General features: G+C 39.6%; 1 protein-coding gene across 10 annotated transcripts in view; it reads left to right on the forward strand.

Annotated features, from left to right (window-relative positions):
- CHID1 (chitinase domain containing 1) overlaps window positions 1-12,936 on the forward strand; it is a 127,462-nt gene that overhangs the window by 19,690 nt on the left and 94,836 nt on the right. For 9 of the 10 annotated variants that reach the window (XM_037402936.1, XM_037402939.1, XM_037402935.1 and 6 more), the window contains one exon: window positions 4,514-4,606. The exons of the other annotated variant lie outside the window; for it this stretch is intronic. In XM_037402936.1, coding sequence (XP_037258833.1) covers window positions 4,514-4,606 — 93 coding nt within the window. The remainder of the gene's footprint in view (window positions 1-4,513; window positions 4,607-12,936) is intronic. 10 annotated transcript variants of the gene reach the window in all.

A 12,936-nucleotide genomic window follows, 5' to 3' on the forward strand; every position in this document is an offset into this window, starting at 1 on the left:
TTCAGCTTCCCATCTTTTATTCCAATGTACAGGAACTTGGTCTCCTAACAAAAATCTAAGTCAGCCTAGATATCCTGTGCAGATGATACCTCAATTCTAATGTCTTTTACTGCATCTTATAGTTTAAACTTGCTTCTTAACTAAATAACTGTCTTTTATCTAAAACTTTCTTGACTGATTTTGCAATAAAATATTCTGAGTTATTCATCCTGTGGCATTTAAGTTTAGAAATGCACTTGGCAGAAATATTGAGATAACTGAGCAAGCAAAGGTTCTCCTGCTTATTTAGTTAACAGCTAGACATGATGATGTCTCTCTCGCTAATCTCACTTGTGGGTTTTTTGGGTGTTGGGTTTTTTTTCCCAAGAGACCTGTGTCATATTGTGAAGAAGGCATGAATATACCATCAGAATCTCACAGCATACATAAAAGTGCACGTTATTCTGATCAGTCTGGCATTAGCTGACAGATGGCACTGCCATCACACAGAATTCATCTGAAAAACGTGATTTTTTTCCTTTTTGTCACCACGTGCTGCAGGCATTTGGTATCATGCAGAAGATGACCTTCAGACATCTTATTAATGTTGGTAGGAGTGTAGGAGCAAAAAGCTCTTCTGGCAGTTCTATCCTTCATGTTAGTCCTTGAAAAATTAATCTATTAATCAAAGATTTCCCGTAATTCACTCCGATTTCTTGGTATTAACTAGGCAATGAAATGGCACAAAAGGGCAATTTCTTCTTGAAGTAGACAGCTTTATTCTGTCCAATTTTCTTGATAAGGCATAAATTTCAGGGAGTACTGACTACCAACTTGTGCAAAAAAAGTGGCTGAGTTGGGAAGTTGCAGAGTTCTGAAGGGTCATGTAACTGAAGGGAAGGATATAACAGTCTTATGTGTCTTCTGCAAGGTTTTTCAAACATACCTACAGCCCACTCTTGTGCGTTGAAGTAAACTGTACTACAAGGTGTCTCAGACACAATAGACTAGTGGTGCTGGAAAAAGGGAGTTCTGAAAAAACAAGCTTCCTGGAAAACTTGGGTGATGAAAATTTGGAGGTCTGCACACTTTATAGATGGCAGGATGCTTTGAAATCATGAACACTTGGAAAATTGACCGACCAAGTAGTGATAATAGAAAGCCTGAAATAGCAGGGATGAAGTAGACCTTAATTAGCTCGAGATAGAGTCTTAAAGCTGCCAGTGTTTTAGTAGCTACTCTGAAGTTAAATTTGACAATGGTGAAATCTCTGGTAAATATTTAACAAAGCCTTTTCAGGAAGATTGATTTTATTCCTGCTTGCCGGCACCTCATTATAGTGTTTAAAATGTCAGTAGCTTTTCTTTTAAAATTACCAGTGGAATATGGGAGAATATTGCATTTAAAACACTGGAAAGTACTGTTGGGACACAGTGAAGTTTTAATTTCTAGCACAATAAATGAGCTTTCTGCTATTGCTGTTCGGGGGAGAGGGGAAGAGTTTGCATTTGATTTACATAATCTTTCTTGGCTGACAAATGGATAAATAAATCTTTGATCATTAATCCTGTCTGATTTGCTAGAAGGTTTTCAGGGCCCAGAATCCTGGTTTGACAGGTTAGTGAGTAGATGTTAATCTGGGTTACTTGATCAAGAATCTGCAGTTGTTCAGCTACCCCTTTTCTTCCCGACCTCCTCCAGGTTGAAGCTAATTAATTTTTGGCCAAAATTAAACTGCTTGGATTTGGTGACAGGAGGAGGGGAAGTGGCCATTTTGGTGGAGTCTGTTTAGTTGACTCCTGTCTGCCAGCTACAAAATAAAACCAGCAATCCAGACTGTACTCCTGCCCCTTTATCAGGCCACAAATCTCTATCCTTTACAGTTGTAAGTTGTGGTTCTATGCTGTATGTCTTTCTAGTTTTAATATATAACAACTTTTGTGCAGCTACTGTTTTTGTGGGTATGTCCTGGCTTTTGTGGATTCATTTTTACCTGTGCTGGCTAACCATCAGTGTCTGATATTGCCAAAGAAGGGGAAGCTTTCAATTTCATATTTGCTTGAATTCTTCTTTTTTTTCTCTGCATCTGCTTTAAAATAATCCCAACTGCTTTTCTTATGCTTCAAAGCATTGCTGTCTGGATAGCAAAATTTTAGGCTCTGAGGCAGATATGTGAAGATGCAAAGTTGGAGCAAGGGTGTTAGCTTTGTTTCTGATTGAAAAAGATGCTGTCTTGCTCTGGACCTATGTTAGGTTCTTTTGTTCTATCCTGCCCCTCCTTTTGTCCCCTTACTTTCTAAAAAATGTAAAGTCAGCAAATGTTTTGCATGGTGTAGAGGTCTCAGTTCCTACAGCTAACAAAGGCAGCCAGGCAGAGAAGAGAGATCACTGCCGATAAACAATGCAGAATGATCTCAGTGCCAGAGGATTTGAATCCTTGGTCAAATTTATCTTATATGTAGTATCTTTGATGGCTAATAAAGGGTACAACCATACTGTAGTTTGGGCATAATTAGTTAAAAAGGTCACTTAGCCGTGAGATACAAAGCAGTGGGAAAGAAGGCTTAGATAGTTTTAATATCATGACTCAATGGGAGGGTTGTCCTGACAGTTTTGTCTGACCCTGTCCTCTGTGCAGTAAACGATCAAGTGTATCTTGCCATTGAATCTTGTTAAACAACTGTTGCGTTGTTTACTATCAAACTTCGTTAAATTGCTGTTTTATACCAATAAACATATTGCTGCCTCTCTGAGTGAAGTGTGTCACTTCATTCCATGACAAGTTTTTGATAAGATTATATCATATGGGTGCCATGATGAGTATGTTGGAGGCAATAAATGTCTGTTTAGTTTAGTGTTGTAATTGCTAATGCGTTCATATGGAAAAGGATTTTTCTTTGCTGTAATTGATTTGTCTGAATAGCGACACACTTAATGTGGAATGCATATGATAAGGAGACGGGAGGGAAAGCTGTTACTTTCCCAGAGCAAGCATGGTAGAAGTACCTGCTGCACAGATGAAAAGCTGATTCCTGTAATCTCATGCCTCCTTCTGGAAGAGAAAATGTAGGTGGCAGTGTGACAGTTCTTTGTCAAGAGCTGTTCAGCACAGCCAGCTCTCAAAATTGTAAGCACAAAATACTGATGGTATTGGGAAAGTAGTAAAACTTGCTTTGTTTGTTTGCCAGGATTTTTAGAGTAATGGCTTCTGTAGTACCCTTAGGAAGCTTTCATCAGGCATTAAATCATTTCAGGGAAAATGAAAATACTTGGTTACCTTTGGATAGTGTCTACAATGTGCAAGTCAAGCATCATTACTGTGATGGATAATCATATGGGAACGTCAGTGATTTCAGAAGAATATCTCTAGGATGATAATGCCTTGAAAGGCATGACAGTACCAAAAGTTGTTTCTGAAATTTCAGGTCTAATCCAGTTTAAGTGGAACAAACAACCTGGAAGATTGCTTATGTATATCCTGCTTTTCCTGGTTTAGCACGTTTAACCTACTGGAATGGGTCATGAAGTTGCTTTCTACTTGGTTCAGATTTAAGCATAATTCTGAACAGATCTAGAATTCTGTCCTAACATCTGCCTGACTGCCTTTGAGGACCCACCAGTGCGTAAATATGAAAGTTGACTTTGTTCTGGAAAATCAGATGACTTAAGGAAGGCACACAGAAGGGCCATATTTATAGTGCAAATTTAAGGTAATATTTGACTCCTAAGATAACAATAGCCATTAAATGGTTTTGTTTCAACAGTCTGTCTCTGAAGGATTTTCTGTTAACATTACCCTTCAAATAACGAAGGCTAAAAATGGTTTGCATGAGAATTTTAGAATTTATTTTCCTATTGATGTGCTTAGAATATGGATTTGAAAATCAGCTCTTGTGAAAGTTTTTAAATTATGCATATGGAAGGTGATACTTCCAGATATGATGTTGTCAAACACTTACTTTGTAGCTATTCAGTAATGTATTGAGAAACAAAAAGATTATACACAGGAAAAAACAGTAGCAGAAATATCTCTAAACACAGGCCTCAGAAATATCCCTGAAGATTGCATGTCTTGCTGTGAAAGACCTTTACAAATTCTAAGACCTCATGTGTAGTAATACAGTGGCAACTTGAATCTATTCAACAGCTGCCTGTTTCAGAGCAGTGTTTGGTTCTTCTGTTGAGCTAATTCCTTTTACTTAATATGATCTCAAGAAGTGACCTGCTTTGATAAGGTATGCTGGTTTTACATGCTAACAACGCATAGTTAGATGAAAATAAAACTAGGAAACGTTTTAGCCCCAAGGTGATCATCAGTTCCAATAAAACTAAGACTGTCTCCAACAGTTCAGTGTTCTTAGTCCTTGAGGAGGGTAAACCTCTGATCGGTCTTCTGCTATTGTCATTTGCTACAAACTGTTGGGCTCTCTTAGCAGCTGGGTCTTTTCAATTATTTCTACTGTTAAACTTGTTCTTACTGATATATAGCACCAGTTTCACTTCCTTTCCCTCTGACAATGCATTTATATTTCAGGGAGTTGATTCACTTGCTCATTCACCTTTCTGAAGCTCTGCGTGAAGCACAACTTAAACTTGTCCTGGTCATCCCTCCTGCAGTTGCAGCAGGGTGAGTATTCCTATTTAGATGGCAGGTTCTAGATGAGAAATACTTCCTTCTCTCATATACAATAAATTCAAAGCTTTGTTCATAGCTGTGCAGTTTAAATGAATAAGAAACGGTTTGAGTTTGATTGGTAGTCCAGTCTATGCATGTTGCACTGAATAGTAACTATGTGCATTCATATGTACCTCATAACTTCTGACGTCAAAATAACAGAGGGACCTCCTGTTGTGGTGCTAACCCAAAATGTCTGGTAAGAACTTCCAGGAGAGCAAGAGCAGAAACAGTTGTGGAGCTTAATGACTTGTTGCCAAGAAGTGAAAAGGATGTCATAAAGGTAGCATATAAAAAGGACTTTCTGAGCCTCTGGGCACAATTTCAGCTAGGATAGATAATAGTTATTCTTTAAGTAAGAAAAACAGGTACAGGAAGGAATTACATCTATAGTAAAGCTGTGGGTTTAAAAAATTACTTGTTTTGACTTGATGGTTTGTATGTACAGAAAATGCATTCAGTAAGAGGATAATATTCAGAATTGTTAATGATTCTGTTTATTTGTGCAATTACTTGAATCTGATGGATGTACCAGTTTATATGCTCTTCTGGCTGAACAGCAGTAAACATCTCTTATTTTTCAGTTTTTATAGCTGAGAAATATTTACTGCCTAAGATTGTACTTGTTGAAAAAACAAAACCCGTGTGGAAAATGAGAATATAATTTCATTATATACGGAAAGGATGTGAATCCTCTTTTTACATTTTTAGAAAAAGATTCTACATTGTCTTTAAGTAATGTATAGTAAAACTGAAAAATCTCTATAGTCTTCTGGAAAGAAAATGGCACTTTAGATTTTGCTATTTTAGGGAGATTGTGTCTAGTCCTTCCAGGTTTTGAATGATGAATCAGTGACTACATCCATGTGAGAGTCAGCAGATAGAACTGAAGACAAGGGCGGAAGGTGATTCGGAATACCAGCATAGTGATGGGACTTCATTATTGTAACTTCAAATTGAAACGTGGGCTGTGCCAATGCTATACATATTTATTAGCAAGAGTTTTTCCAGTATCTATCTACCATTTGGTAACATTTGTTCACATTTGGATGCCCTTCCAGGTCAAAAAGATGCATGGTATCCTTGCACCGTGAGCATAGCTATCCTTGTGGAAACGTGTTTATGATATACAATAGTGCTACAGGGAATACATCGTGCCTTTCAGAGAACTGCGGTGATAAGGGTTATTTTATCCCAAAACCTACCAGGTTCTCAGTCTCCATATTCCACTCTCCCCTTTGCTTGCTTCTCAAAGGTAATGAAAGTTCCTGTTACGTTGTGAATAGGCCAAATGTTAAAGTTATGTACATGTCATGGTTAATGGCCTTTTACTGTCAGAGTGAGAAGCTCCAGATCCCTGCTAGTTGTTTTTAAGAGATTTGGTGGGGACTGTTGTCACACGGGACTGCAGAATAATGCAGCATAACCTGTTGTACAGGATTACATACATGGAACAGTCTTCATAAAGTGGTTGAATATGCTGCAGTGGGTTCTGCTGACTGCGGAATAGGTGACAGATGAGACACACTTGCTAATCCTGTGTCGTGCTTTGCTCCTTATCTCTGAAATTTACCTAATGAAATAGGTACTTTGTTCTGGTTATGCAGATAGTTTTGGCTTACTGTGCTTGACTTGCTGGTAATGATAAGTGGGGAAGACTCATAATATATAGTTGGCAACACAAGATTTTTTTTTTTTTTCTAAGCTTCCTTTTTCCTTCAGGATGTTCAGCAGCCTTATGCCTGCACATGAAAGTTCAGTAATATAAGTCAATCTTTTTATTATTAGGTATTTTTCAGGTGAGAGTTAATAGACAGCTAAAGAAAAAATATTACAATGTCTTATTTTTCTCACTTTGGGCTGTATAACAGTATGGACAGGCTCACAGCCACTGCAGTTTGACAGTTTAACAGCACAGTTTCAGGATGGTGTTGTACAACCTCCTGAATTTCTTGTAGGCTGTCACAGTCTTTCAGTGTGCATTCCTTTTCAGGGCACCAAAAAGGCTGAGACAATGGAATGCTTGAGTATTTGAGCAGGCTTGTAAATGTCTCTTCTGCAGCCGGACTTTTCTCTGCAATGGTCACAAGTTTTTGCTGAATTTTGTGGGAAGGTCTGATAGCACGAGGGGGAAACAAAGCATATCTGCCTGCAGATATCTATGCAGAGCTCACCTCTTCTGTGGGTTAGTGATGTAACCCCATCCAAACCAATTCCTGAATACAGGATATGTGCTTTCTGCCGTCTGAAGACTGGAGGGCCAGAATAATATCTACCTGTAACTGATTTCGGTTTATTTTCTGTAAAGCTATGTACTTCAGGGTGGTTTTTGTGCTTTATATTTTCATCTATTACATGGTATAACTTCTCTATCCTTAAATTGAAGTAGCTAGTTTAACACAATAATCCCTTTGCTTCCATGTTTGGCTGGCCATCAGATTTTGATAGGCAGAGAGGGAGGAACAATGTGTTGAAGATTATTGCAAAAGCAGACAAAATAAATGCCATGTAAATTGGTAACGTAGACAGTCCTGTAAAATAATACTTGTGCAGAGCCCTTTCTTTAGGACTGAAGGGTTCTGACAGCCTAGCTTCATTTTTGAGGAGATTCTTCCCTGTCACTCTAGCCCCTCTGTTTCTACTTCAGTTCTGGTGGTTTTTGCAGTATGTTTTGTGAGATTCTCTTTGTGGAACAGTACTGATTTGTAGTGCATTATGGCATTAAGAGAGTAGATCCAAGTCTCAGAACGACACTAGACTGTTGTTTCTTGTTCTCTAGATGTGGTGTGGCTTGTGCCTTTTTCCTCCCTGTGCTCTGTGTTTTCCATGGTCTCCCTGTGTAAGAGTATGCACCCTATAATCCTGAGGCAGTTTGGCCTCCTGCAACACCCAAAATCTTGTAGTGCACAGAAAGGAATGCACTAAGTGGAGTCAAGAATTTATTGTTTGCCCACTTAATATTTTAATCGTCTGATAGTCCAAATTACCTAGTTAATACAGAAAAGCCTCATGAAGATTATAGCTAGAATTGTTATGCAGAGCCTTCCCACTTCCTACTGCTTTGCTATGGTGTTATGCTTACCTTTCCATTGTTCCTTGTGGGTCCTGAGGTTGACACTCAGTATTCCTTGAGCACAACGATGAGTCATCGGCATGATGAGGTCTTTCTCAGGAGCAGTGTGATATTCATGCTGGAGGTTTTTTTCTTAGTCAGAATTTGGATTTCATTTGGGGCTATTTCCCATGTTTCTTACCACAGCCTGCTTTCTCTCCTTTGGCTGTCAGCTGAAGGTTAAAGTTTGTTCAAACCCCTCAGGTCAGTCAGACCTTTTCCATATGTGGTATTCCCAGAGCTAGAGGCAGTAGTCTCTTGACCACCATGCAATTATTTGAAAGGAAGTTCAGGCCATAAGATGCAGAGGATTTTAATCAGCACTGTTTCTCAGGATGAGGCATCGCGTGTTGCAAGTTATCAGAGCTGCAGGGCAGGGTATGCTGTTCCTTACTGTCAAGGATGTCTTTGTGTGGCTGTTGAGAGCGACTTTTGTGGTTGGTAATACTTGATTCTTATGAAGCCAGCTTGTTCTGTCAAGAGAAGGTTGAGAGTCATCCAGATATGCTTGCGAATATAAACACTTAGGAGCTTCTTCTGATGCATGGATTTCTTTGCTGATAAAACTTTATACTATAGGGAAGGTTCCAGGAACCGAACTGTGCTTTTGGCTATGGACCCCTGAAATGCTGGCATGCATCTCAGTAAGTCAGTGTTACATGCCTTGTTTTATTAGCTCATTGCACCACAGAGCAATAACTGCAATACTTCTTTAAAAATAAAGACGTGGAAACTTAAGTCCTTAAATTCCTGGCTCACAAGATAACAGTCTGTGAATGTTGCAGAGGTTAATACTCTCATTTCTTGCAGATTTCTCTGGAAGATTGTGGGCTGGTATGCCTTAGTGTCACATGGATGTTCGATGGTGATAAATACTCTGAGATTGTTATGCTTTAGTTAAGTAAAAAAATAATGAGAAATTACTATGTCTTCTCTCCTGTCTGTCACTTATTCCAGTCTTTCACGCTGCCCTCTTATGATCTACATTTCATCCCAGTTGATAGTTCCTTTTTAAAGCAATCTTCTGTTGCTTTTAATTGTGGTCTATTACAGATAAAGCAAAGGAGAACACTTTAAAACTTTTTTCTAAAATGCTTTATCAGTCACTTCATCACATGGATGCTTTTTAAAATGCTAATACATGCTCTGGTAGAATTTAAGTAATTGCTGTAAACACTGTTGTTAAAATGCGTTTGCTCCTTTTGGTGGTAGGAACAAAGTGGAGATTAGTACAAACTTTTAAGATTCCTGTTCATCGTGATGCCTGTTGGCATTACCAGATTCAATCTTATAGCCAGAAGGACCTAAATCTGTGCTTTTGATTTTTGGATTTTTTTTAATACATAGTCATATGGGGTTTACAGTGTAGTTTTTCTAAATCCCAAAACAGGAGTTGAAGCCACTGTAACGCCTCTGGATTTTTAAACACATTTTGCCTTGGCTGGAATTTGCTTTAAGCCAGTTATATCTTTCAGGAGTATTTTGCAGCCTACCACCACACTGAGGTTTGGACCTTGTGTTGTCGTTGCTTCTCCTGCTGCTGTCCAGCATAATGACAGAGTAGTGGGTTCACAGTTCCAAAACCTTTCTGAACTGGGATTTGGAGATGCCCTGTTAGAGCTGGGAAGAGCTGCCTGTCTAAAATGCAGTTTTAAACCTGAAATATAATGTGCCTGTCCCTAAATGGCCTTATCTGTAGCGGGGTAGTAAAGTATTTGTGTTTTCCAGCTGCAGGAGATAACACCTGTAGTTTATATGAAAGAATCAGAAAGTTTCATTCCTCTGAACAAGTTATTCTGTTTCTGTATGCATTTTTAAAGTTTCTGGGATTTATTCATGAACCTTAGTGCCCAGGAGAATGCATTAGTCACATTCTTCTCACTGTTACATAAGCCACCTGTCTGTGTATTCCATGTATGTCTCCTATTGCATTAACTAGAAAAAAAACACTTGTTGAGTAAATAGGTAGCTGAAAGTACACTCATAAGTTAGGGAAATATCCTAAAACATTCACAATGTCCATGTACGCTTTAAAGCTAAGAAGGACATTGGATTTAGTGATATCAGTGTTATAAATGATAACAATTAAAACAATTTTATTTTGGGTTCAATCAATTTAGGTTGAGAAACAATAAGCAAAAACAGCGCTGGGTGTGTGGAGAACTCAATTACTTCCATCACACGCACACCTGAGTCCTAAAAGCAGCGTCTTTTATCCCCGGATCTTGACCAATCTCTTCTTGCCGGATGTACGTCCTGCTCTTTCCCCACTGGATCGTTAGGGTACACCTTCTCCTCCTATTGGCTCTCCTTTGGCGCTTTTCAAATCTCAAGGTCTTTGTCTCCTTCAGTGGGCCTTCCCTCGTGTGGTTTCGCTTTCCTTGTGTCCTTTTGGCAGGCTTTTCCAGGCAGCGATTGCCTCAGGGGAAGGGGAAGCCATCACATTGTCTTAAAGGAGAGCCACACGTGCCCACTCACCACAACTGTGATACAGGTCCCAGATTTACACAGGGTACAACAGTTACACTTACCACAGTACATTCTATTTTTGACATGAATCATGACTGCGTTTATCACATCAGTAAGCAGAATCCTGAAATTTCCTTTCTGCCTTACCTGACTTTTTAGACAGTAGCTGTACTTTGAAAAATTTTAATTTATAGGATAACAAGGCTTCGGCTGAAAAGTGCTTCCCATTGTGTATTAAGTATCTCGTGTCTTAACTCACTTTGGGTTTTAACACTTGCACGTGGTTGAAAGTGTCCTTTAATGCATCTTATATTCTTTATTTGTTGGAATCCCTGTCAACTGTTAATTAAAAATACAGCAAAAGGCATGGAAATAAGCACCATCAAGAACCAAATAATATTTTAGAGTTCAGCAGCTGGCAAAAGATGATAAAGGAGACAAGAGTTTTATGTGGAATACCCTAATCAGCTGGGATGCTAGGAGCTGAAACATAGTTCCTTTTGTGTTCTACCCTGATTAAAATTTAAAGAGAGAGCATAGTTAAATGTAAGCAGTTTACTTAGCAATTCGTAATTTAGACTCCTTTGATATGCATTAAGATCAAAGCAGTCTGCCAACAAATGCTATCTGAAAGGAGACACTTTTAAGAGCTAAAAATACTGGTTTGTTTAGGGGAAAACAGTCTGGAAAATACAGCGTTGCACATGAGATCAAGTGCATGATGCAGGAAGGAAACATATTGGGTCATCTGTTTAACTTTTCAGATTAAGCTCTTGCAAAAAAAACCTGAGTGAGACTGATCCTCTAGCTGAATAACTACGCCCTACAACTAAATGATCCAGTGAAGCCTTTGGTTTCTTTGGTTTTTTTTGTTTTCTTGGGAAATGTTCTGGGCTAAAAAAATACTTCACTTGATATTTTTTTTTTTTTTAATCCAGACATTTTATATATACCTTTAAAGCATTTTTCTAATGTATCAGTTTACAGCATTGACCAGAGACAGTTGCACTGACATAATCAAGGGGTGGGAATGTGTGTGGAGGCGGATCAGGAGGCAGCAACCTCTAGCAAGCTTTCCTGTCACAGAGAATGCATGTGGAGCTACCATGGTGGCAAACAGATTGAGATAGTATTTCTATCCACCTGATGTCCAGGAATTGCATGATTTTCCTGCAGACCTAAGTGGTTTGCAGGAGAGGAACAGCAGAAGCCAAAGCTATGCTCTAAAAAGTGTATGTACTGTGATTCTCCTTTGGGACAGGAGACTTGTGGTTGTGTATCTTGAAGAGAGGTGCTAGGATTGCTGTGTTATATAAATGGTTGCTAGAGCAGGTGGTTTGATGAAGACTTCCAGGCTGTCTTTCAACACGTCTCAAAATGTTAGTGTTACTGCTTTTAACATGCATGGATATGGATGCATGTATAAACTCTATGAGTACCATTTCTAAACCAGTAAATGGATAGCCAGGCATATTCTACTCATTGGTGACAGTGGGTAGCTCCATTTGTGCTAACTAATCCTGGCCTTGATTAAATTCCTGGCTTAAATATGTGCACTTCAGCAATTATTCTATTGCAGAAATCATGCTGGTGAAAGCTGTGTGGATGTTTTTATACTGGTATCATAAGCCTTTTCCCGAATAGGGTAGCTGTGCTGGAGTGTGAACTACCTTTATGCCTAAATACACTGTTGGGAGGAAAACAAAAAGGCAGAAAAAAAAAAAAAAAGCAGCAAGTGGGACTTGAAATTTGGTTGCACCTGTTCTCTTAAGTCTGTAAATCACAGGGATTGAGTTGGTTATTTCATTTATTTTCGTGTTCTTCCTCATATTCAGAAGGAACTTCTTCTGTTTCAGTTTGTGCCCATTTCCCCTTGTCCTGTCCTTGGGCACCGCTGAAAAGAGCCTGGCCACATCTTGATGCTCACCCTTAAGCTATTTGTAGACGCTGATAAGATCTCATGTCAGTCTTCTTCAGGCTAACAGGCCCAACTCTCTCAGACTTTCCTCATACAGGAGATGCTCCATCTGCTTATCATCTCTGTAGCCTTCTGCTGGCCCCCCCTGCAGTAGTTCCCCGTCTCACTTGAACTGGGGAGCCCAGAACTGGACACAGCACTCCAGATGTGGCCTCCGCAGGGCAGAGTAGAGGGAGAGGGTCACCTCCCTTGGTCTGCTGCACATGGTCCTCCTAATGTACCCCAGGATCCCTTGGCTTTCTTGGCCATGAGGGCACACTGCTGCCCATGGGCAACTTGCTACAGGCCTCCAGCTTGACTCTGTGCTGCTGATCACCACTCTGAGCTCTGCCATTCAGCCACTTCTCCGTGTCACTGTACCCTCATCTGTTCCATGCTTCCTGAGTTTACGTATCAGGATGTTATGGGAGACTGTGTCAAAAGCCTTGCTGAGGTCAAAGTAGACAACATCCACCACTGTCCCCTTGTCTACCTAGCCAGTTATTCTGTCGTAGAAGGCTCTCGGGTTCATCAGGCACTATTTCCCCTTGATGAATCCATGTTGACTGTTCCTGATTACCTTCTTTTTCTCCACACACTTTGAGATGACCTCCAGGATGAACTGTTCCATCACCTTTCCAGGGATGGAGGTGAGACTGACCTGCCTGTAGTTTCCTGGGTCCTCCTCCTTGCCCTTTTTGAAGATTGGAGTGACACTGGCTTTTCTTCTGTCCTCAGGCATCT

Source organism: Falco rusticolus, chromosome 10 (assembly GCF_015220075.1).
Source record: "Falco rusticolus isolate bFalRus1 chromosome 10, bFalRus1.pri, whole genome shotgun sequence".
Lineage (NCBI taxonomy): Eukaryota > Metazoa > Chordata > Aves > Falconiformes > Falconidae > Falco > Falco rusticolus.